Below are 25080 nucleotides of genomic sequence, written 5' to 3' on the forward strand. Positions count from 1 at the left end.
GTCACGGACCGGGCCTAGCCACCGTGACAACCCCAGAGCAGAGACTTAGAGGCCCGGTACCGGGTACCCCTCGGCCCTGCGGCAGTGGGGGCGCTACACAGACACACGACGCAACCCATAAACAGACAAGCAACCCACAGATAAGCAACCCACACAGACCACACACATAGACACGACCTACACACAGACACGCAACCCACACAGACACGCAACCCACAGACAGACCATACACAGACACACACATAGACACAACCCACACAGAAAGACACAACCCACACACGTGCAGACAAACAGACACAACCCACACACCACACAGAAAGACAGAGACAACCCACACACAGACATGCAGCCCACACACAGACACGCAACCTACACACCACACAGAAAGACACAACCTACACACAAACAACCCACACAGACACGCAACCCACACAAGCAGACACACAACGACGCAACCGATAAACAGACAAGCAACCCACAGATAAGCAGCCCACACACAAGCAGACAGACACGCAACCCGCACACAAGCAGACAGACACGCAACCCACACAGACACGCAACCCACAGACAGACCATACAGACACACACATAGACACAACCCACACAGAAAGACACAACCCACACACAGACACGCAACCCACACAGACATACACACAAGCAGACACACACACAAGCAGACACACACAGACAGACACGCAACCCACACACAAGCAGACACACAACCCACACACAGACACGCAACCCACACACAAACACGCAACCCGCAGACAGACCATACAGACACACACAGACACAACTCACAGAAAGACACAACGACAGAGAGACAACCCACACACAACAACCCCCCCCCCCACACACACACACACACACACTTCTGTGCTAAGGGCTGGGGGCTGGTGTACATGTGTAGCTTCCCCTGCTCACAGCAGCTGAGCCCCACACCCACTCTCTGTGCAGGGATTGCCCAGCAGGGGATCTGTCACCTTGTGGATTGGAGCTGCTTCTCCAGCATCTTCAAGCACAGGTGGCTCCTCTCTGATCTTATTTCCTGGCTCTCGCTTCTTCCCTTCAAAGAGGCACAATGCAGGAGGACAGGAGCACTGGCCAGTCAGCTCTTCTGTCAGTGATGTGAGAGCGTTCATTGGCCAGTGTCCTTCTCCTGCAGGACACCTCCCCTCTCTGAGTTGCTGAACCTGGAGAGTAAAAGCCACCGCACACCAGTAATCACAGTGCATAGTTTACAGTATGAAGCGGGCGGCAGCACAGCAGGAGATAACAGGATGTCAGGGAGACAAGAGCGGCCAAACACAGGCACAAGTTGGCATCTGAAAGAACGCTCCCCGCAGATGCCGCCCCCTTTTTATCAGCAGGTGGCGCCGCCTGAAGCAGCTGACTCAAGTGGCCTCATGATAGCGACGCCCCTGTTTCCAGCAGCAGTCATTTTCATGGTTTCTAGGAGCAACGTCCTGCTGTAGTGATCCTAGTCCTGGGCTTGCATTCATAATATCAGCCAAACAGGCATATTTACTTGGTTATTCAAGAACAGGACTGGGCTCTCTGGCACTTTTCCCTCTACCCCATCTTCTTTTACCCAGCTCCATACTTCTGGGTCCTGACCTTCCCTACCTCCCCTATCCTCCATATCACTGGCCCCAGCCAGAGCTACTCGCTGAGCTCTAAACTCCTTTCCAGGTTTGCAATGCTCCTGAATGTTGCCAGCTGCACATTTAGATCCATTACCTGGGCTTCCAAACATGTAACTCATATGTGGCTGTTCAAGGGATGCATCACATCTCACAAGATGCACACTGGGTAGCATTGCACATGGAGCACATACTAAATGGGGATAAACAGTAGAGATAAAAGCAGAAAAAGAATGTAAAACACCGAACTATGCCCTTATATTAAGATATGAAATTGTGTTTAACTATGCCCTTATCTGCAGCCATGCACTTAAAATGCATCCTTGCTCAGCAGCTCTCACTTGGAGTCACTTGAACTAGAAGTTCTCCAACCAGCAAGGAACAGCTGTGGCAACTACAAACACTTAAACCACAAGACACTTAATTCACAAGACCCCTTTTTTTTCTTTAAAGGGAATCTGTCACCCCAAAATTCAACTATAAGCTAAGGCCACGGGCATCAGGGGCTTTTCTACAGCATTCTGTAATGCTGCAGATAAGCCCCCGATGTATCCTGAAAGATAAGAAAAATAAGTTAGCTTATACTCACCCAGGGGCGGTCCCGATGCGGTCTGGTCCGATGGGCGTCGCAGTCTGGTTCGGGGCCTCTCATCGTCATGCGATGTCGTCATCCTCCTTGCTTCATGCCGTGGCTTCTGCGTACTTTACCGGCACGCAGGCGCAGGGAAAGGTCAGACAGGCCTGGCGCCTGCGCACTGCAGTACTTTTCTCTTGTGGCGCCCCAGGGTCCTGGTCGTCACAGTGGCATTACTTTCCCCTTGTGGAGAGGGATGTCACGCTTGGATGCGATGAAGGATATCTTTCACCAGTTAAATCTAACATTCATAGTAACATAGTAACATAGTTATTAAGGTTGAAGGAAGACTTTAAGTCCATCTAGTTCAACCCATAGCCTAACATGCCCTAACATGTTGATCCAGGGGAAGGCAAAAAAAACCATGTGGTAAGAGTAAGCTCCACCATGGGGAAAAAAATTCCTTCCCGACCCCACATACGGCAATCAGACTAGTTCCCTGGATCAACGCCCTATCAAGGAATCTAGTGTATATACCCTGTAACATTATACTTTTCCAGAAAGGCATCCAGTCCCCTCTTAAATTTAAGTAATGACTCACTCATTACAACATCATACGGCAGAGAGTTCCATAGTCTCACTGCTCTTACAGTAAAGAATCCGCGTCTGTTATTATGCTTAAACCTTTTTTCCTCCAGACGTAGAGGATGCCCCCTTGTCCCTGTCACCGGTCTATGATTAAAAAGATCATCAGAAAGGTCTTTGTACTGTCCCCTCATATATTTATACATTAACATAAGATCACCCCTTAGCATTCGTTTTTCTAAACTAAATAGCCCCAAGTTGTAATTCAACACGTCCACACTCCAGGTCAGAAGGGGGAGCTCTGAACCCGGATTAAGGGGAGCTTCCTTATATTCTGGCTGGAGGGGAAGTTAGTAGGCACTAGGCATTCTGAGAGAGACAGTGAAAGAGAGCAGATGGACCTAGAGGGTCGGAAAGTCTGAAGGAGCCATGTGGTCCAACGAACCACAGCTCCTGGAGTAAGGGAATAGAAAACATGGACAGCTTGTAGAAGGAGAACAGGAGGGAGAAAGCAAAGGAGCGGAACACCAATGAGCAGAGCTGAGAAGAGGCTACCTCCCTGGCTAGTGCAGATTCGGGTAGCCGGGAAACCGTGGCCGTGATGAACTATAAAGTGGCATAGTAGAAACCGGCAAGACAGCTGGATTGTACATCACCTGTCCACATTTAGACCCAGGAGACAGAGTTATAATTATAGGGCCCGGGTCATCCAAGAGACCCTGTAAAAAGGCCCGGTTCACCTGTCATACGGGTTGTGTCCTATCCTTTATGGGGGACAGTGAGGACTAGTGATGAGCGAGTGTATTCGTTGCTCAGGTTTTCCCGAGCACGCTCAGGTGGTCTCCGAGTATTTATGACTGCTCGGAGATTACGTTTTCATCGCCTCAGCAGCATGATTCACAGCTATTAGCCAGCTTGATTACATGTGGGGAATACCTAGCAACCAGGCAACCCCCACATGTACTCAGCCCGGCTAGTAGCTGTAAATCATTCAGCTGAGGCGATGAAAACTAAATCTCCGAACACTAACAAATACTCGGAGGTCACCCGAGCAATGAGTATACTCGCTCATCGCTAGTGAGGATCTTATGTGAAGCCTTAGGCAGTAAGGAACCACATCTCCACCGCACTTGGAGGAATGCTTTGATCTCCACAGTTTTGCTCTGTACACCCCATACACGCGCGGCTCCGCTCCGTACACAGGTGGCTCAGCTCAGTACACCTCGTACACGCGCGGCTCCGCTCCGTACACCTCATACACGCGCGGCTCCGCTCCGTACACCTCGTACACGCGTGCCTCTGCTTCGTACACGCGCGGCTCTGCTCAGTACACCTCGTACACGCGCGGCTCCGCTCAGTACACCTCGTACACGCGCGGCTCCGCTCAGTACACCTCGTACACGCGCGGCTCCGCTCAGTACACCTCGTACACGCGCGGCTCCGCTCAGTACACCTCGTACACGCGCGGCTCCGCTCAGTACACCTCGTACACGCGCGGCTCCGCTCCGTACACCTCGTACACGCGCGGCTCCGCTCCGTACACCTCGTACACACACGGCTCTGCTCAGTACAACTTGTACACACACGGCTCCGCTCCGTACACCTTGTACACACACGGCTCCACTCCGTACACCTCGTACACACACGGCTCCGCTCCGTACACCTCGTACACACACGGCTCTGCTCAGTACAACTTGTACACACACGGCTCCGCTCCGTACACCTTGTACACACACGGCTCCGCTCCGTACACCTCGTACACACACGGCTCCGCTCCGTACACCTCGTACACACACGGCTCCTCTCCGTACACCTCGTACACACACGGCTCCGCTCTGTACACCTCGTACACAAGCGGCTCCGCTCCATACACATCGTACACATACGCGGCTCTGCTCCGTACACACGCGGCTCTGCTACATCCACCCTGTAAACCCCTCCTGACCCCACACATAATCTTCCCCTCATCCAGCACCATGACAACCAGCACAGCAGAGTCCTGTATACACTGAGGCCCCTGATCATGTGACCCCTGACTCCTCCCCTCCTGTGACCTCATCCCAGGTCCTGTGCGCACAGAGCAGCCATATATGTGGTGTGCGGCTCTGCGGGTGGAGGTAGGTGCTGGAGATTCCCCATTACTGGGCGGGGGCAGGGGGCAGGGGGCAGTAACCCCTCCATCCCCGGAGATAGTGCCCCCAGCTCTGCCATGTGTATATGTACAGTAATAGGACGCTGGCTGTGCTCCTGTATACAGGGGAGGGCGCTCTGGTTTGGGGACAGATGACGCTTTCTCTCTGGGGTGGGGTGCTGCTTCCTGAATAGAAACTCTAGCTCTGAACCCACTGACCCTGAAGGAGACCACATCACATGGAGGACGGTAATTGTGGGGAATTGTCCCTAATTTACATTTGTAATAGAACATACAGCGACGAGTAGAAGGCTAACAATGTTTTTAACGTTTGACTTCCAGGCCCCATATCTCGCCATCCACCACAGCTTCTGACTAGTGATGAGCGAGTGTACTCGTTGCTCAGGTTTTCCAGAGCACGCTCGGAAGTATTTTTTAGTGCTCAGAGATTTAGTTTTCATCGCCGCAGATGAAAGATTTGCAGCTACTAGCCAAGCTGAGTACATGTGGGGATTCCCTAGCAACCAGGCAACCCCCACATGTACTCAGGCTGGCTAGTAGCTGTAAATCATTCAGCTGAGGCGATGAAAAGTAAATCTCCGAGCACTAAAAAATACTTGGAGACCACCCGAGCGTGCTTGGGAAAACCTGAGCAACGAGTACACTCGCTCATCACTACTTCTGGCTAGTGATAAGTGTGCTTGGTGATACTCCGATATCACTCGAGTTATCTGGATGCCCTTCGTTGTTTGGTGCTCGTATCCCCGCCCCGCTTTTTTGGCACCTGTTACACAGCCAATAAGCATGCAGGATTTGCCTGCCAGTCACTAGTGCCGTAGCCATCTTGGTAGTGGCATTACTGTGATTGGCTGGTCGCATCACCTCATCAGGGGTTATAAAAGGACAGGTGTCACCGCGCTTGGCTCACTGTCGCCAGTGCACAGTTCAGGGACAGTTGTGACTGGAGGGAGCTGTGTCCATGACACTGGTGTAGATGCCTCCTGCCTTGAACCTATCCTTGCACATTCTGAGGCACCATCATCAGGCACTTCTAAATCCTTGTCCCAGTACAGCATTCAGCTGTCCCTACCTCAGGCCTTGGAACGAAAAAGAAAGTTCTCAGCCACCCACCCACAGGCCCAAACACTAAACGGGCACATTACCAGACTGTTTGCCATGGAAATGTTGCCGTTTAGGCTTGTGGACACAAAGGATTTCCGCCTACTCATGTCGGCAGCTGTCCCTTGGTACTCGTTTCCCAGCCAACACTATTTCTCCCGATGTGGCCAAGACTCCCAAAATATAGAATATATTGGGTACAGTAGTTCAGTGCAGTATGTGCTGTACATTTTTTCATAAGAATTATGAAATAACCTATAAATGTCTCTTCTCTTCCTGATCTAAAGATTAGTGATGAGCAAACGTGCTCAGATAATGTGTTTTGCGAGCAAGCACGGGAGCTAACGGAGTGCCTTTGGTGTGCTCGAAAAATATGTTTGCGTCCCCACAACTGTGGAGTCGGTGTCATCGAAATTGAGGAGTTGGGGGTTTGGCTTACCTACTCCACAGCCATGTCAGGGTTGTGGAGTCTGTCGTGGAGTCTGATTTGGTATCATGGAAATTGAGGAGTCGGAGGTTTGGCTTACCGATTCCACAGCCCTGCCCCCAACTTTGTCTCTTGGCTTTTCAACAGCCGCAAAAGATGCAGGGATTGCCTGTTTGTTAGACAATCCCTGCATGTGTTATGGCTGTCGAAAAGCCTCGAGACATGTAGGCGTGGGGACTCCAACATATTATTCAAGCACGCCAAAGACACTCGGTTAGCTCCCGAGCATGCCCGAATAACACATTCGGTCTTCTCTACTAAGAATCTAGGCTTTTAGTTGAGATGAATCTGTGCTTCACTTTATGTCCATGCTCAGTAGTGAGACAGTGCTGTGGATTTGCGAGTCAGGGAAAACTATATCTAAGATGTGGTATTTTGGGGCTCCCCTTATTTTTTGAGCTGTGTAGATACACAGAGAGGGATTACCCTACGTGTATTGCCACTAGGGGTGTGGCTTCATCCGGGGCCAAATGCACTTGCAAGTGGCTCGCAAAGTCATCTATTCACCTAAGACACCTTAATGCCAGTCATAGAAGTTAAGATTGGACGTCTCATAAGGCTTCTTTGCGCGTATGTATAGTATAAGGGTTAAAAGTTGACCAGCGATTTCTCATTTTTCCAATAAAATTTACGAAACCATTTTTTAGGGACCACCTCACATTTGAAGTGAGTTTGGGGCGTGAATATGACAGAAAATACCCAAAAGTGACACCATTCTAAATACTTCACCCCTCAAGGTGCTCAAAACTATATTCAAGAAGTTTATTAACCCTTCAGGTGCTTCACAGGAATGAATGGAATGTGTAAGGAAAAATAAACATTTACTTTTTCTATTCGCCACAACAGCACCCACTGAGAGAGGGGATCCGCCCCTAGGAACAGGAAACCTACAGAGAGATAAAAGGGGCGGTCCCCCCTCGCTCCTCAGTTGGTTTCCTGTTCCTAGAAGGGAACCCACAGAGAAGATCTCTGTAGATATCAGGGGCTCCAGAGCGAGTAAAAGCAGAGTCGGGGGTTCCTGATGGTTCCCTCCTCATCTGCGGCGGCCGAACGATGGGGCCTGAAGATTTCAACGGTCTCCCTGCTGGGACATCGTTGTTACAGGACGACCACGGCAGTGTGGAAATACCTGGTCGGTCCCCGGTCTAGAGTGGTGTGGCGCTGAAACAGCGATGGCTCCCCCCGGTCCCTCAGGTATGATGTTGCGGGGTTGCAGTGCCGGAAAATCTGCGGCAGACGCCGGCGCATGCGCTGTGCGTCCAGGATCCCGGATGTAGTATGGCCGAACCACTGAGGTCGGCATTGTATTTCCGGGGGAACCGCCATATTGGATTCCTCCTGGCGGTTTTCACAGGCTTCCTGAGGGTAACAGGTAAAAAAAAAAAAAAAAAAACGGTTGCAGCTGCGGGGGCTGGGTAATTGATAGCCTGCACTATAAATTCCGTTTACGGAGAGCAAACAGCGTGCATTATGTCATCCCATGAGGAAGTCAGTGAGCACCCCGTAGAAGAGCCACTAGTACAAAGTTGTAATGCTGCAAAGAGGAATAGTGGACACTCTAGAAAAAGTGATTCCACTGACAAATCGGGAAGTAAATCATCCCGTTCCACACCCCAGGCCGGACGATCCATCCAACAGCCGGTATATAGTATACTTCAGGATGATTGGGTATGCAGCTCCATGGAGGTTTATATTAGTCTTCTCTGCTTATGTCCCTCTTTAGGCAAAAAGTAAAGGGAAGACCAAGCACAAGCAATGTGCTATATGTATCGAGCCCCTACCTGACTCTTATTCTAAAAGATTATGTCAGACATGCATAGATAACACCCTGCAACAGGAAGAGTCCGTTAAAATGAACGAAATACGGCTAATGATTCGGGAGGAACTCCAGTCGTTGAGTGGTGGTCCCTCCGACAGTTTTGAAAAGAGGAGTAGGAGAAAGTCCTCACCTAATGCTGAGACATCGGCGGAAAGTGGAGAGGTTGATTCAGACGTCTCTCACTTATCTGGTTCCTCAGATGAGGAGGACCATGTCTGTTTCCCAACTGATGGAGTAAATAATCTAGTTAAATCAGTAAGGAAAACGATGGGGGTGTCTGAGGTAAAAGAACCCCAAACGGCCCAGGAGGTCATGTTCGCGGGTCTTTCTCAGCGAAAGGGCCACGTATTCCCAGTGAACCAGGCTATAAAGGACCTCGTTAAGAAAGAGTGGAGCAAGGGGCAGAAGGGGTTTACACCAGTATCCTGTAAGAGACGTTATCCCTTTGATGACGAGGATTTAAATGCCTGGGCTAAAATACCGAAGGTTGATGCGGCTGTCGCATCCACTTCTCGCCGTTCTTCTCTACCGGTGGAAGACGCAGGCTCCTTATCCGATCCCATGGATAGAAGATCGGACGCACTTTTAAAAAAATCGTGGGAAGCCTGTGTCACTGCATTCAGGCCGGCAATCTCAGCCACAGGACAGCTAGCCTCTCCAATACTGCTCGCCGAGCTTTATGGTTAAAAAACTGGAAGGGAGATGCCCAGTCCAGATCCAAATTATGTGCCATACCCTGTCAGGGTGAGTACCTCTTTGAAACTGTTTTGGATGAAATACTAAGGCGGGTGAACGTAAGAAGGGTTTTCCTAATCCCTTTGTTCCTGCTTACAGAAGGGCATTCAGGAAGCCAACATTTGGCAGAAAGGGAGGCTTTAAAGACCAATGGAGGAACAAAGACTTCAGGCAGAAAGGCAATTTGTTTAACAAACGTCCCTTCAGGCCAGCCGAAAAATTCCGGGAACCCTATTCCACCAGTGGGCGGTAGACTACTGGGATTTATCAATCAGTGGAGAGAAATAACTGTCAACCCATGGGCCATAAAATTAATATCCTCAGGCCTCACCCTAGACTTCATCCGAAAACCTCCGGATTCCTTCCTGCTCACCTCCCTAAAATCCAGACTACAGCAAGAAGCACTGGAAGTAGAAGTTAAGTCCCTCCTTGCCAAACGAGTCTTAATGGAGGTTCCGTCATCCCAAACAGGGAAGGGGTTCTACTCCCCCTTGTTTCTGATTACTAAACCTGACGGTTCCTTTAGAACTATATTTAATTTGAGAAAACTAAACACGTTCATAAGACCCACAACATTTAAAATGGAATCCATTCGATCAGCCATTAAAAATTTGTTCCCTAACTGTTACATGGTAGTACTGGATCTTAAGGATGCTTATTACCATCTTCCTATACACCAGTCATACCAGCAGTTTCTTCGGGTAGCAGTTTTTATAGACGGTCAAGTTCGTCATCTACAATATAGGGCAATGCCCTTTGGTCTATCTATGGCTCCTAGGGTCTTTACTAAGTTACTTTTGGAAGTAATGTCCTTTCTACGATTAAAGGACACACTGGTCATCCCGTATCTTGATGACCTACTAATTGTAGGGAAAAATTCCTTACAGTGTGAGCAAAGGTTAGGGGAGGTGGCGTTCTCTTTACAAACGCTTGGATGGATTGTTAACTGGGAAAAATCCAGACTCCAACCCGTCACTTGTCAAAGGTTCTTAGGACTCCTTCTGGATTCAGTAGACCAAAAATGTTGGTTGCCTGATGATAAGAAGTTTTCCATTATTGGCAAAGTGGGCTTAGCTATCAAAAAACGTAATATGTCACTGAGAAATGCCATGTCATTGTTGGGTTCACTGTCATCATGTATCCCTGCTCCCTGCGGTTAAATGGGCACAGTTCCATACTAGGCAGCTCCAGAAATTCATATTACAGGAGGACATTAAAAATAGGGGACATTTAGATCGAACAGTTTTTCTAACATCAGAGGTAGTACACTCCCTTACATGGTGGTTAGATTGGGGAAATCTATCAGAAGGGGTACCATGGGTCATCACCCCTTCTACCATAGTAACCACGGATGCTAGTCCGGAAGGTTGGGGGGCACATTTTGGGGATCAGGTGGTTCAGGGCCTTTGGTCCAGATCAGAATTGGCTAATTCCTCTAATGTAAAAGAATTAAAAGCCATATATTATTCCCTACTCCACTTTCTTCCCCATCTACGAGGCTCTCACACAAGGGTCCTCTCAGACAACACCTTGGCAGTGGCTTATTTGAATCATCAAGGAGGTACACGGTCAGAAAATCTTATGGAAATTTCATCAGACATCATGACGTTAGCCGAAAGTCATCTGTTGTCCTTATCAGCGGTGCACATCAGGGGCACAGACAACGTTCGTGCCGATTTCCTCAGTCGCCGTACCCTTCATCAGGGGGAGTGGATGCTCAGCAGAAAGATTTTCAGATTGATAACAGACCGATGGGGCGTGCCTCAAATAGACCTATTCGCAACAAGGTCCAACCGTCAGGTCAAAACATTTGCTTCCCTTTGCAGACTGGACAACCCCGACATATTCGATGCCCTTCAGGTGCCATGCACATTTGACCTGGCCTATGCGTTCCCTCCATGGAATCTATTACCTATAGTAATAAGAAAAATAAGGGAGGAGGGGGCAAGAGTTCTGTTGGTAGCCCCATTCTGGCCCAAAAGACCATGGTTTTCCTGGCTCAGGGCGATGTCAACTACAGACCCGTGGATTCTGCCTCAGACCAAGGACCTGTTGTCTCAGGGACCGTTTTTCCATCCTCGGGTAAAAGGCATGAATCTAACTGTATGGAATTTGAGAGGCACTTACTAACTCTAAGGGGTTTTTCTAGTGGGCTTATAGATACTCTTATGAAGAGTAGAAAGCCTTCTACTACCCAAATCTATGTCAGGGTTTGGTGAAAATTCCTTCAATTTCATACAACACAACTTTCTGCTAAAGTACCTATATTTTCAATATTGGAGTTCTTGCAAAAAGGACTTGAATTGGGGCTTTCTGTAAATACTCTAAGGGTCCAGGTTTCAGCTCTGGGAGCCCTCTTTAGTTATTATGTGGCAGGAGATAAATGGATTTCTCGTTTTATATCAGCATGTGAGCGGTCAAAACCTATTCATATACAACAGGTGCCTCAGTGGGATCTAACTCTGGTCCTAGATGCCTTAACACAAAGCCCATTTGAACCTCTGCATGCAGCCTCTTTAAAAAACCTCTCGTTAAAAACAATATTGTTGGTAGCGTTAGTATCCGCTAGAAGAGTGAGTGATCTCCATGCCTTGTCAATTGACCCTCCTTTTCTATCCATAACATCCGATAGAATAATTTTGAAAACGGACCCTTGTTATCTCCCTAAGGTAGCCACTAGTTTTCATAGATCCCAGGAGATCTTGTTACCTACCTTCTATGAAGACCACTCGACTCCAGAAGAAGCTAGACTTCATACCCTAGATGTTAAAAGAGCTGTTCTAGCCTATCTAGAGAGAACTAGGGACTGGAGGAAGAGTAGGGCTCTCTTTGTGTCTTTCCAGGGTAAAACCAAGGGTTCCAGAGTCACAAAGAACACGCTATCACGCTGGATTAGAGATGCCATAAGCCTGGCGTATAAAGCTGGAGGAAGAGATCCTCCAATGCATGTGGGAGCACACTCCACAAGAGCCGTGTCGACCTCCTGGGCAGAAAGGGCGAATGTGCCGATAGACCTTATATGTAAGGCTGCAACTTGGTCTTCACCAAATACCTTCTATAGGCACTATAGATTAGACCTATCTGCTGCTTCTGATCTAACCTTTGGGGTTTCGGTTCCTGATTCAGTTAACCCACCCAATATATAGTCTCTGAAAATCTCTCAGTGGGTGCTGTCGTGGCGAATAGAAAATACCGGATTACTCACCGGTAATGCTCTTTTATAGAGCCCAAGACAGCACGCATTCACATCCCTCCCTTTTCTTTATTTAGTTGCACGTGGTGTCTTAGTAGGGAGATGTATATAATAGAGTAATATTATATGAAGTTGTAAATATGTATATATACCTGAACCTGTTAAACTAAAAAACCTGGCGGCGGTCCCTCCTTTTCTCTGTAAAACAACTGAGGAGCGAGGGGGGACCGCCCCTTTTATCTCTCTGTAGGTTTCCTGTTCCTAGGGGCGGATCCCCTCTCTCAGTGGGTGCTGTCGTGGGCTCTATAAAAGAGCATTACCGGTGAGTAATCCGGTATTTCTTTCACAAAGATTTTCCTTTTAGATTTAATTTTTTTTTTACTTTCGCAAGTGTATCAGGAGAAAATGGACTATGCATTTTGTATTGCAATTTCTCCTGAGCATGCCGATACCCCATATATGGGTGAAAATCTACTGTTTGGGTGCATGGCAGGGCGCGGAAGTGAAGGAGCGCCATTTGACTATGTGAATGTAAAATATACTGGAATAATTAGTGGTTGCCATGTTGTGTTTGGAGAGCCCCTGATGTGCCTAAACAGTGGAAACCCCCAACAAGTGACACCATTTTGGAAACTAGACCCCTCAAGAAATTTATCTAGATGTCTGGTGAGCACCTTGAACCTCCAGGGGCTTCACAGAAGTTTATAACGTAGAGCCGCGGAAATAATTTAAATTTTTCACAAAAAATTTTTTTTAGCTCCATATTTTGCATTTTCATAAGGGTAAAATGTGAAATTGCTCCATAAAAGTTGTTGTGCAATTTCTCCTGAGCACGTCCCCGTATGTTGGGGAATACTACTGTTTGGGTGCACAGCAGGGGTTGGAAGGGAAGGAGCACCATTTGACTTTTGGAATGCAAAATTGTCTGGAATTGATAGCGGACGCTATGTTGCATTTGGAGAGCCCCTGATGTGCCTAAACAGTGGAAACCCCCCAACAAGTGACCCCATTTTGGAAACTAGACCTTAAAGGATTTTATCTAGATTTCTGGTGCGCACCTGGAACCTCCAGGGCATTCACAGAATTTTATAATATTGAGCCATCAAAATAAAAAAAAATTACATTTTTACCACAAAATTGCTATTTTAGCCCCCACTTTTTTATTTTCACAAGAGTAGCAAGAAAAAATGGACTCCAAAGTTTGTTGTGCAATTTCTCCTGAGTATGCCAATACCCAGTATGTGGTTGGAAAACTACTGTCTTGGAACACGGCAGAGCATGAAACGGAAGGAGCGCCATATTACGGTGCAGGTTTTGCTGCATTGGTTTGAGGGGGTCATGTCACATTGGCAGAGCCCCTGAGGTGCCAGAACAGCAGAAACCCCCGTAAGTGACCCCATTTTGCAAACTACACCTCTCAATGAGTTCATCTAAGGGTGCAGTGATCATATTGACACCACAAGTGTGTCACAGAATTTGATACCATTGGGCAGTGAAGAAAAAGTAATTACAGGGGGCGTGGCCTGGAGCTTGAGAGGAGCAGACGTGGCTGACACGAGCTCCTCGGTTTTTGTTCCCTAGAGACCCCAAAATTGCACTTAAATCCCTGAGAACCCTCCAATCCGGGGCACAGGGAATCCCCAAACAAGCGCTGCCTGAAGCCTGCTCCGTTGGAGGCATTCCACGGCGAGGACGCCTGTACCAACACCCAGCGCCATACCTGGACGGCGCCATTGCTGCTCCTCCGTGCAGACCCCTGTAGTGAAGGAGCGGTGAGCGACTGAACCCGGGAGCGGTCACACCACAGAGAGGCAAGGAGGGGGATCGCGGTGCTTCACAGCAGGTCCGGTGAGTCGGAGATCGTGATCAGTGCGGGGGAGGCTGCCCGTTCCTCCCTGCATCCGGCGCCGGCCTGTGTTCTTGCAGCCCAGAGCAGAGAGGTCTGCTATAAAAGAGGACTTCCGCACTACCCATCCTTATCGTCCCCCTGCACTCACTGCTGCATTCCAGACTCCGGGGAAGAGCGGGGGTCTGTGGGGAGCTGGAGCGGAGTTGGTCCTCGTTCTTCCTCTCCCTCCCCCTGGTCTCTCATTTTAGCGCCAAACGCCGCCATTACAGCTAGGAGGGAGCGGGAACAGCTCCCCCATAGTGACGTTATACCCCCTCCAGCCGAAGCTAAACTGGAGAGCCCGCTCTGCACAGACTAAGCCCTGGTTTAACCCCCGAATTCCCTAAAAAGAGGAAGTTTTCTTGGGGAGAGGTTCTAGCTGAGCGGGGAATGGGATACAGCATGTAGTCCCACGGATCTCCTATGTGCCCCCCCCCGGCCATTTATAAGCTTATAAAATCATTAAAGTTCATGGGCAAACCCAAAAAACGCCCAGAGGTACTCCTGGACTCTGCAGTCCACTCTTCAGACATGGATCGCTACTTAACCAGTAATAAGCAGCACAGAAACACCAGGTCCCAGTCCTCCATTAAAGTCTCTGGAGATCGTTCGCCCTCACAAGGCTCATTGACCCCTCACAATTCACCTGAAAGAGCATCTGAGGAAGGTGATGACAGTAATGATCTCCTTGATGATATGAATGTGCAGGACCTTAGCAAATTAATAAGAACCCTTCCCACCAAAACAGACCTGGAGAAATTCGCCTGTAGAATAGAAAATTCCTACAAAAAGGAGCTCCATGCCCTAAAATCAGAATTTACAACAAGAGTGGAGGAGGTTGAGAAAACCCAGGATATTGTACTACAAGAACTGCAAACCCATAGAGAGGTCATAACAAGTCATACACTGAGATTGGAGGAGTTGGCATCTGGAATGGAGGACCTAGAGAACCGCAATAGGCGCAATAACATTAGGATACGTGGTTTGCCGGAGTCCATAGGCCCAGCTGAACTCGATCCCACAGTGCAGAAGTTATTTCTTGAAATCTTAAATGGCGATGGGTCGGGCTCCATAGAATTTGACCGAATCCACGGGTCCCTCGGCCCGAGAACCACAATCAGACTCCAGACCCAGGGATGTCATCTGCAGAGTACATTATTACAAAATTAAGGAATCCATAATGCTTGCTGCTAGACAGAAGGGCTCAATTCATTTTTGTGGAACGCAGATTCTAATACTATCAGACTTGTCCAGACGGACCCTACAGTTGAGAAGAGCTCTGCGTCCACTACTATCCCTACTCCAGGGAAAGGACATCCCTTATAAATGGGGTTTCCCGTTTCAGCTGATCGCCTTCAAAGGTGGGAAAACAGCTAACTTCCGCAACCTGGGGGATTTGCCCAATTTCCTAGGTACCTTTGAACTGCCAATGACTGCCCTACCGGACTGGCCTAGCTCTCCTCAGCTCCCTGATATTTCTCCGAGATGGTCAAGGGTCCAGCGAGCTAAGTAACATAAGAAACATGATCCGTCTCCTGACAAGACCTGAGAACTCTTTATGGATGTTCTACCTACCCTCATTACGACTTACATTGTTCTACTATACTCTATTCAACCTCCCTACTTCTGGGCTTGATTGCTACAGGAATTACCGAGTTTTATTATTTACTTGACTCCACATAAGTTAAATTTATCTGTTTATTATGTTGTCTAATATAATATTGGAGTTTAATTGATCTAATTCCTTTCTATTCCATCTATATCTTATGGTTAAAATTACAGCTTAACCTAAATGGGTTTAGTTACTAAATGCTTGATTTTTGTTTTTATATAAGGTTACACAACTGCTGATGTATTCTTTAAGCCGGGGGGTGCCTTGGAGACCGAACTTCGTTTCTGGCTCCACCTCACCCAAATTGGTGCAAGCGGCGATACCTAGAGGCGCTGCTGCACTAAGACTTCCTTATCTAGGTGTTCACTTTCTATTCTCTCACTCTTCTTTCTTAATTTAAACTATATAGGTCCTTCTTTCCTTCTTTTCTTAGTCCTCCCCTTCCAATCCGTCACCCCACTTTCAACCCAAACAACACACATGGACCCCCTTTGGGCCTGGTTTCGTTCTCCTCGCGGTCTGCTGTTTATCCATCACCTTGATTATGGCTAGAATTAAATTTTGCTCCTTCAATGTTAAGGGGCTCAATATACCAGAAAAAAGAAGACAGGTACTATACTCTGGCCATAAGCAACGTGTCTCAATATTATTACTACAGGAGACTCACTTTAAGTCAGGTGTGACTCCGAATTGCACATCGCACCACTACCCCAAATGGTTCCACAGCACCAACCCCCACTCAAAATCTAAAGGGGTGTCTGTCGGCTTCCACAAGTCCTTCCTCCCGGAGGTCCTGGACTCCATAATTGATACAGAAGGGAGATTTATCTTTTTGAAACTGGCTTGGAGATCTAGTGAACTCATATTGGCAAATGTTTACTTCCCTAATCAGGGTCAGCACAGATTCGGTTTCATATGTAAACGGCTTCTAGAACGATTTGCTGGAGGTGCTCCAATAATCCTCGGAGGCGACTTCAATCTCCCAATGAATCCTTTGCTTGACGTGTCGTCAGGTAAGTCCTCATACCCTGTATCCTCTATCAAAAAAGTGGGAAGGCAGTTGAGTGATTTGCGGCTGATAGACGTGTGGAGGGCGCTGCACCCAGGCGTGAGGGACTATAGCTTCTATTCCCCAATGTACTCTACATATAGTAGAATTGATTACTTCTTTGTCTCTCACTCCCTGCTAGACAGCGGGGTGGAGGCTGACGTGGGGTCGATCTTGAGGTCTGACCGCGCTCCTATCTATCTTACGGTGCAAATGGATCCCTTTGTGAGATCCAGATTCTCCTGGAGATTAAATGAAAATCTCCTACAGGATCCGATCTGTGTCTCGGAAGTGAAGCGCTCCATTAACGGATTTGTGGTGGACCATGTCAACGATCCCACGCCCCCCTCAATTAAATGGGAGACTCTAAAATGTATCTTAAGAGGTGTGTTCATATCACATGGTGCTCGTCTTAAAAGAGAACGTACTGCAGAAATTGCGGAGCTGTCCTCCCAGATTTTCAAACTTGAAACAAAACATAAACAAGACCTGTCCCCGTCCACCCTGTCGGACCTGTCCACGGCTAGACAAAAACTACTTACTATCCTAGATCAAAAGTCCCGATGCTTGAGAGAAAAGATAAAGAGTCGCTTTTACCATCTGGGCAACAAAAGTGGCAGGCTTTTGTCAAGGGCCCTGCACCCCCGAGGTCCCCAAACATTCATCCCATACATTAAAAACGCTGGGAATAAAAAAGTTTACAGTACACAGGACATACTCGCTAGCTTTCATGACTATTATAGCTCTCTCTATAACTTAAAGGGCCATTTTAACGATCTACCCTCGCACTTACTTCGAGATAAAATTAAATCGTATATCCAGTCAAATCGACTGCCTACTGTCTCGGAGGAGTGCTTGGCGGGATTGGAGGACGATTTCTCTCTGGAGGAGATTTCTGCAGTGGTTGGGGACCTGAAGCTGGGTAGGAGCCCTGGACCTGACGGCTTCACAGCTAGTTTTTATAAACAGTTCTCCGACTTGCTGTGTACTCCGCTCTTAACCTCTTGTAATTATGTAGCATCGGGGGGGGGTCATTTCCACCACAGGCCTTGGCTGCGCATATAACGATCATTCCAAAGCCGGAGAGGGACCTTGCGCTTTGTAGCAGCTATCGTCCTATCTCACTTATTAATATAGACGTCAAAATCTATGCCAAAATGATAGCCAAGAGGCTAAATAGTCTCTTGCCCCATCTGATTAATCAGGACCAGGTTGGTTTTGTTCCGGGAAGAGAGGCAAGGGATAATACCATAAGATCCATCTCTCTGATCGATAGGGCCAATAGAGAAGGCGATCCTATGTGTATACTTTCAATTGATGCCGAGAAGGCATTCGATAGGGTGGGATGGGAGTTCATGCACGGGGCTCTGGAGGGCATAGGGCTTAAAAAGAAGATGCTGAGAGGTATCATGGCGCTGTACGAGGCTCCCTCGGCGCAGATCAAAGTGAACGGGTCTCTGTCAAACCCTATACAAATTCGCAATGGCACCAGGCAGGGGTGTCCTCTCTCACCCTTGCTATATGTTTTAACCATGGAGCACTTAGCCAACGCGATACGCAATAATCCATCTATAAAGAGAATAGAGATTCGGTCAGAAGAACACAAACTGGCCTTGTTTGCAGACGACGTGCTAGTGTATATCACGTCCCCTATGACCACCATCCCCAATATCATCTCAGAGCTCCGGAGTTTTGGGTGCCTGAGTAATTTTAAGATAAACTCTCATAAATCGGAAGTTCTAAATGTCTCTCTCTCGCCCTCCCTGGTCTCCCAATTGAGCTCATCTTTTCCGTTCAGATGGCGAACAGATTCTCTCAAATACCTGGGCATTACACTGACCTCTAAATCATCACAATTATACGACGCCAATTACAGACCGGCCCTCCGAAGAATGGAGTTGGACCTGGGAAGATGGAATAAACTTCATTTATCCTGGCTAGGCAGAATAAACTCCGTTAAGATGGACTTGCTGCCACGTCTTCTCTACTTCTTCCAGACTATCCCTATGGCCCTCCCACCCTCCTTTTTCTCCAGGCTTAAAGCCATGATCACACGGTATATTTGGTCTGGCAAACGCGCACGGATATCATACCTTCTCCTGAGCAGGGCTAAACAGGTGGGGGGATTGGGGCTTCCAAACTTCCAACTTTACAACTATGCAACCCTGGGCACCTGCGTTATGGACTTTTTCCATCAAGCCCACAACAAAAAATGGGTGAACTTAGAACTTAAACTCTCGGCGACCAATCCCATTACCACTATTTGGCAAAAGAAAAACGCTCATGAAAGGAGAGAGGACCTTCCCCTCCTCACAAGAAACTTAGCGCTATTCATCAAAAATGGCAGCCAAAAACTCAATATTTCCTCAATGCCCGGCCCTATGACCCCGATTATTGATAACCTAGACTTTCCGGCTGGACAGGGCAAAACCTTCTTCTTACACAAGCACAGAGACAGTCATCCGATAGTATATGATTATATTACCCAATCTACAATAACACCCCTTCAGTCCCTTTTTGTTGAATCAGATCCGCCTCCTGACGCATGGTTTTCATATGAACAGATCAAGTGTTTCATTAACGTGATCTCTAGGCAGGCCAAAATATTTAGACCCCTCACTCCCTTTGAGTCGGCATGCCTGGGTGTGGGTCCTCCCGCGCGGTCGGTTTCATTCCTGTACAGGATGTTCCAAGATCATCAGGTATCCGCGTCTGGTTCTCCTGCTTTCTTCACGAAATGGGAAAATGATTTAAAAAAATTTTTATCACTAGAGGATAGATCCAAGTGTCTTCTTCATACTTTCAGATCTTCGCTGTGTGCCGACCACCAAGAGAGAAGTTACAAACTACTGTCACGGTGGTACAGATGCCCAGACAGTATCCATAACATGTTTCCATCCGTTCCAGATGTATGCTGGAGATGTTGGACAGAAAAGGGTTCATATTCCCACATTTGGTGGTCTTGCCCCCCCATTAATAAATTCTGGAAGGATGTTTTTGATTTACATAACAAATTATCCTTTTACAGGATACAGCCGACTATGGAGCTGGCCTTGTTATCGATATGCGATCTCTCCATTGCCAGGTTCAAGAGAGGTCTTATTAGACACTTCCTCACAGCCGCACGAAATTTAATACCTAGGTACTGGAAACAATCCAAATCCCCATCACGTGCTGATCTCGTTTTAGAATTGAACCATATCTATAGAATGGAGCAGTTGATCGGGCAGGATACGGGAACCCTAGACAAAGTGCTGAATATATGGTCTCCATGGATCATTTTCAGGGAGACCTCGGATCTGACATCTTGGATGGGACACGGTTGATCGTGGACGAGAAACCAGGAACCCAACCCCCCCCCCCCCCCCCCCCTGTTTCTTTCATCTTTCCCTTTTCTCTCTTCTTTCTCTTTCCTTCTCTATATTCTCTTAAACATAATCAAGTTTAAGTTTAAGCTAATTCACGGTTATTACTCGATATTAAGTTATAGCTATCTCTGTTCTTAAAATTCAGTTGATTTCATATGCTCATCCTAGGACGTTAGAAATAATTGTATTACATGAGACTTCTCAAACCTTAATGCATTTTATTGCTTAAAAAGCCTACATCAAAAGTCTTACCCACATTTATGTCTATTAATGTTTTGAACTACAATGAATATATGTATACAATTTGCGTTAATAAAAGATTTACACACAAAGTAATTACATTTTTACCACAAAAAATTTTAGCCCCAGATTTTACATTTTCACACTGGGAAATGGGTAAAATGGTGGCAAAATGTGTTATACAATTTCTTCTGAACTTGGCAATACCCCATATGTGGCTGTATAGTACTGCTTAGCCACACAACAAGACTCTGGAGGGACAGAGCGCTATTTGACTCTTGGAGACCAAATTATTATAGAATAGTTTCCAGACTCTATATAAAGAGCCCATAAATGCCAGAAAAGCACAATCCCCCTCAAGTGACCCCAGTTTGGAAATTACACCCCTTTAGGAATTTATCTACAAAGTGTAGTGATGATTTTGACTCCATAAGTGGTTTCCAGAAACAGGTAGCAGTGGATGTTACTGAGTGAAAAATGCAAACTGCCGTTGTAGTGACCAGTACACTGTAGTCACCAATACGTTATGCCCTGCCCGTGCTTCTGGATACATGCACCCATAAATTAGTCGGGCTCTCATCACTACAGAAATGCCAAACATGTGGATGATATATGTGGTTTAGTTACAAAGTGGGGCTCAGAAGGGAGGGGGAGCATTTGAATTTGGGAGCGCAGAATTTCTTTTGGTGGGTGAGAAGCCATTTTGCTTTCCCAGAGCCTTTGTGCTACCAGTAACGTGGAAGCCCCCTATATTTCTGTTAACAGATGATGGACCTGAGTGAAGACTTGCTTTTTTTGTGGAATGAGTTGACGCTTTTATTGGGAACATTTTATATAATGATTGGGATCACATTTATCCTGCGCTCTATGCAGAGCACTTACTTTGAGGTTTGTATCTAAATCTCTGAGTGACGTGACAGATGAAAGCCTTGTTCCATTCACCATCACCTCGCCTCTGTTCAGCGGTGTCCTTCTTTTCAGAGGTGCACAAAACTGGCTGACTGCGCTTTTATTTGCTTTTATGTATGACTAAAAAGACGGACACCGCCGGATCACAGGTCTTATGGCGTCCACAGTGTCTCCATCTGCCTCATTATAGGGAATCTTCTGCCGCTGGTTCCGTCTGAATCCTCTACAGTGCCTTGCGAAAGTATTCGGCTCCCTTGAACTTTTCAACCTTTTCCCACACATCATGCTTCATACATAAAGATACCAAATGTAATTTTTTGGTGAAGAATCAACAACAAGTGGAACACAATTGTGAAGTTGAACGAAATTAATTGGTTATTTAAAATTTTTGTGGAAAATCAAAAAACTGAAAAGTGGGGCGCGCAATATTTTTCGGCCCCTTTAACTTAATACTTTGTTGCGACTCCTTTTACTGCAATTACAGCTGCAAGTTGCTTGGGGTCTGTCTCTATCAGTCGAGAGACTGAAATTCTTGCCCATTTTTCCTTGGCAAACAGCTCGAGCTCAATGAGGTTTGATGACCTCGTTTGTGAAAAGCAGTTTTCACAGATTCTCGATTGGTCTGGACTTTGACTTGGCCATTCTAACACCTGAATACTTTTATTTGTGAACCATTCCATTGTAAATTTTACTTTGTTTGGAATCATTATCTTGTTGGAAGACAAATCTCCGTCCCAGTCTCAGGTTTTTTGCAGACTCCAACACGTTTTCTTCAAGAATGATCCTGTATTTGGCTCCATTCATCTTTCCATCAATTTTAACCATCTTCCCTGTCAATGCTGAAGAAAAGCAGGCCCAAACCATGATGCTGCCACCACCATGTTTGACAGTGAGGATGGTGTGTTCAGGGTGATGAGCTGTTGCCTTTACGCCAAACATATCGTTTGACATTGTTGCCAAAAAGTTCGATTTTGGTTTGATCTGAACAGAGCACCTTCTTCCACATGTTTGGTGTGTCTCCCAGGTGGCTTGTTGCAAACTTTAAACAACACTTTTTATGGATATCTTTGAGAAATGGCTTTCTTCTTGCGACTCTCCCATAAAGGCCAGATTTGTGCAGTGTACTACTGATTGTTGTCCTATGGACAGACTGTCCCACCTCAGCTGTAGATCTCTGCAGTTCATCTAGAGTGATCATGGGCCTCTTGGCTGCATCTCTGATCAGTCTTCTTGTTTGAGATGAAAAGTTTAGAGGGACGGCCGGGTCTTGGTAGATTTGCAATGGTATGATACTCCTTCCATTTCAATATGATCACTTGTACAGTGCTCCTTGGTATGTTTAAAGTTTTGGAAATCATTTTTATCCAAATCCAGCTTTAAACTTCTCCAAAGCAGTATCACTGACATGCCTGTTGTGTTCCTTGGTCTTCATTTAAAAATAAAATGAATAAAAAAAATGGCATGGGCTCCTGCGCAATTTTCTGCACCAGAGATGGAAAGCCAGCGACTACGGACCAATGTTGATAGACTGGGGTGTGGTTAATACACATGGAGCTTCCCAGGCTATGAATATCAGCCTGCAGCTGTATATTTAGCCTTTATTGGCTATTAAAATAGGGGGCTCCCCAAAGAAGTGACGTGGGGTCCCCTTATAATTTATAGCCAGAAAAGGCTATGCAGACAAGGCAGCTGCGGGCTGATATCCAGAGCCTAGGAAGGGACCATGGATATTGGCCCCCCTGGCCTCAAATATCAGCTCCCAGCCGCCCCGGAGCTTAGCCTCTCTCTTCCCACTGCCCTGTAGCGGTGGCATATGGGGTAATAAGGGGTTAATGTCACCTTTGTAAGGTGACATTAAGCCGGCTTAGTAATGGAGTGGCGTCAATAAGACTCCTACCATTACTAATCCTACAGTTGGTAAAGGGTTAATAAAACACACACATGCAGAATAAAGCATTTTAATGAAATGAAACACCACACAGTTTTGTCATCTTTATTATACTGGTAATCCAAACGAAGCCATCGATCTTCTGAAAAAATAAATAAAAATAAACCAACAGTATACTCCCTGGTCCAATGCAGTCCTTAATAACGAGTGTCCCACGACGAGTCCAGCTCTGCTACATGTGGATGCCTGACATTCAGACATAGCAAATAGATAATGGCTGCACTCAAGTTTATTGTGCTAAAGCAAGGAAATGTGCAATACATGAAATGTGAACAGCATAATGGCTTGTGAAATTTATGAAAAAACACGAGATTTTTAGCACAAAATTTGGCCAAATGTTGTGAGCCCATTCACCAAACGTCAAGGTAATCTCAGATCGAATGGGTAACTAACCTGTCTGCCTAGTGTGAACACTTACCTATGGCTAATAAAATGGTAAAGCCTGTATTTATAGAGGAGGTTAATACAGGCTTTACCATTTTATTAGCCATAGGTAAGTGTTCACACTAGGCAGGCAGGTTAGTTACCCATTCGATCTGAGATTACCTTGACGTTTGGTGAATGGGCTCACAACATTTGGCCAAATTTTGTGCTAAAAATCTCATGTGGTTTTTCATAAATTTCACAAGCCATTATGCTGTTCACATTTCATGTATTGCACATTTCCTTGCTTTAGCACAATAAACTTGAGTGCAGCCATTATCTATTTGCTATGTAAGACTTTTTGGTTATGCACCAGTTCAGACTAGATGGCTGTTCAGTCAGTTTTTCTATATTTACTATGACATTCAGACATAGCAGAGCTTGTAGATGACCACCGGAGATAACTCTCCGGCGATCACCTACACTCTAGCTCTTGTGGTCAGCTGACCGTGAGAACTAGCCTAGGGTGACCTGAGATAACCCCCGGTCACATGCACGGCAGTTCTCACAGTAAGCTAAGTTATCGCGAGAACTACAGTGGATGCGGACTTTCGGCGGTGTAACAGGTAAGACCTTATTTAAATTAGTAGACATGCGTAGTAAGCTGTGCTTACGCAGTTATTATGCATGTGACTAATCATTAGATGTGGTTTTACCGCATCTAATGATAGTCTCTGGTATAATTTGCGGTAAGCCGATGGAGCGTCGCCACATTGTAAACAGACATGCTGCGTTCTGGAAAGACGCGCCGCATATCCGTTTACGCGGGTCTGCCGCCTGCCTCTTTTAACGCATAGTGGAGATGGGATTTCATGAAATAGCCGCAGCATCAGACACGCAGCGTTTCCTGACCGTGGAAACATACCCTTAGACTCGGCTGCAGGCTGAGTCTAACAGATCACCGTAGCTGGCAGATCTGGAGGTCATCACATGACCTCCGGCTACCGGGACAATGCGTGATTCCCCGTGATGTGATCAGATCTCATCATGGGGGCATCAGAGAGGCGAGTATAGCAGCGGTCTCACTGTGCTATCCTCTAAATGCCGTGATCGTGGCATCTAGAAGATGGCAAAAGGTTAACATCATTGGGACCTGATCTAAATAAAAAAATTCAAAACTTTGTTAAAAAAAAAAAAAAAAATTGTGCCATTTTCTGATACCCGTAGCGTCTCTACTTTTCGTGATCTCAGGTTGGGTGAGGGCTTATTTTTTGTGCACCGAACTGATGTTTTTAATGATACCATTTGGTGCAGATATGATCTTTTGATCGCCCGTTATTGCATTTTAATGCAATGTTGTCGCGGCTGCCAAGAAAAATCTTAATTCTGGCGTTTTGACTTTTGTTTTCGCTACGCCT

General features: G+C 46.7%; 1 protein-coding gene across 4 annotated transcripts in view; it reads left to right on the top strand.

Annotated features, from left to right (window-relative positions):
* The window catches only part of LOC143767446 (uncharacterized), a 212448-nt gene that overhangs the window by 159351 nt on the left and 28017 nt on the right, over positions 1-25080 (top strand). Inside the window, exon 1 of one of the 4 annotated variants that reach the window (XM_077255782.1) lies at positions 4868-4919. The exons of 1 other annotated variant lie outside the window; for it this stretch is intronic. In XM_077255782.1, the coding sequence (XP_077111897.1) occupies positions 4893-4919 (27 nt within the window). In that variant the 5' untranslated portion in view covers positions 4868-4892. Of the gene's footprint in view, positions 1-4867; positions 5183-16596; positions 16800-25080 lie in introns of those variants that run through there. 2 more of the 4 variants (XM_077255784.1, XM_077255785.1) reach the window with 2 other exon arrangements.

Source organism: Ranitomeya variabilis, chromosome 4 (assembly GCF_051348905.1).
Source record: "Ranitomeya variabilis isolate aRanVar5 chromosome 4, aRanVar5.hap1, whole genome shotgun sequence".
Classification (NCBI taxonomy): Eukaryota; Metazoa; Chordata; class Amphibia; order Anura; family Dendrobatidae; genus Ranitomeya; species Ranitomeya variabilis.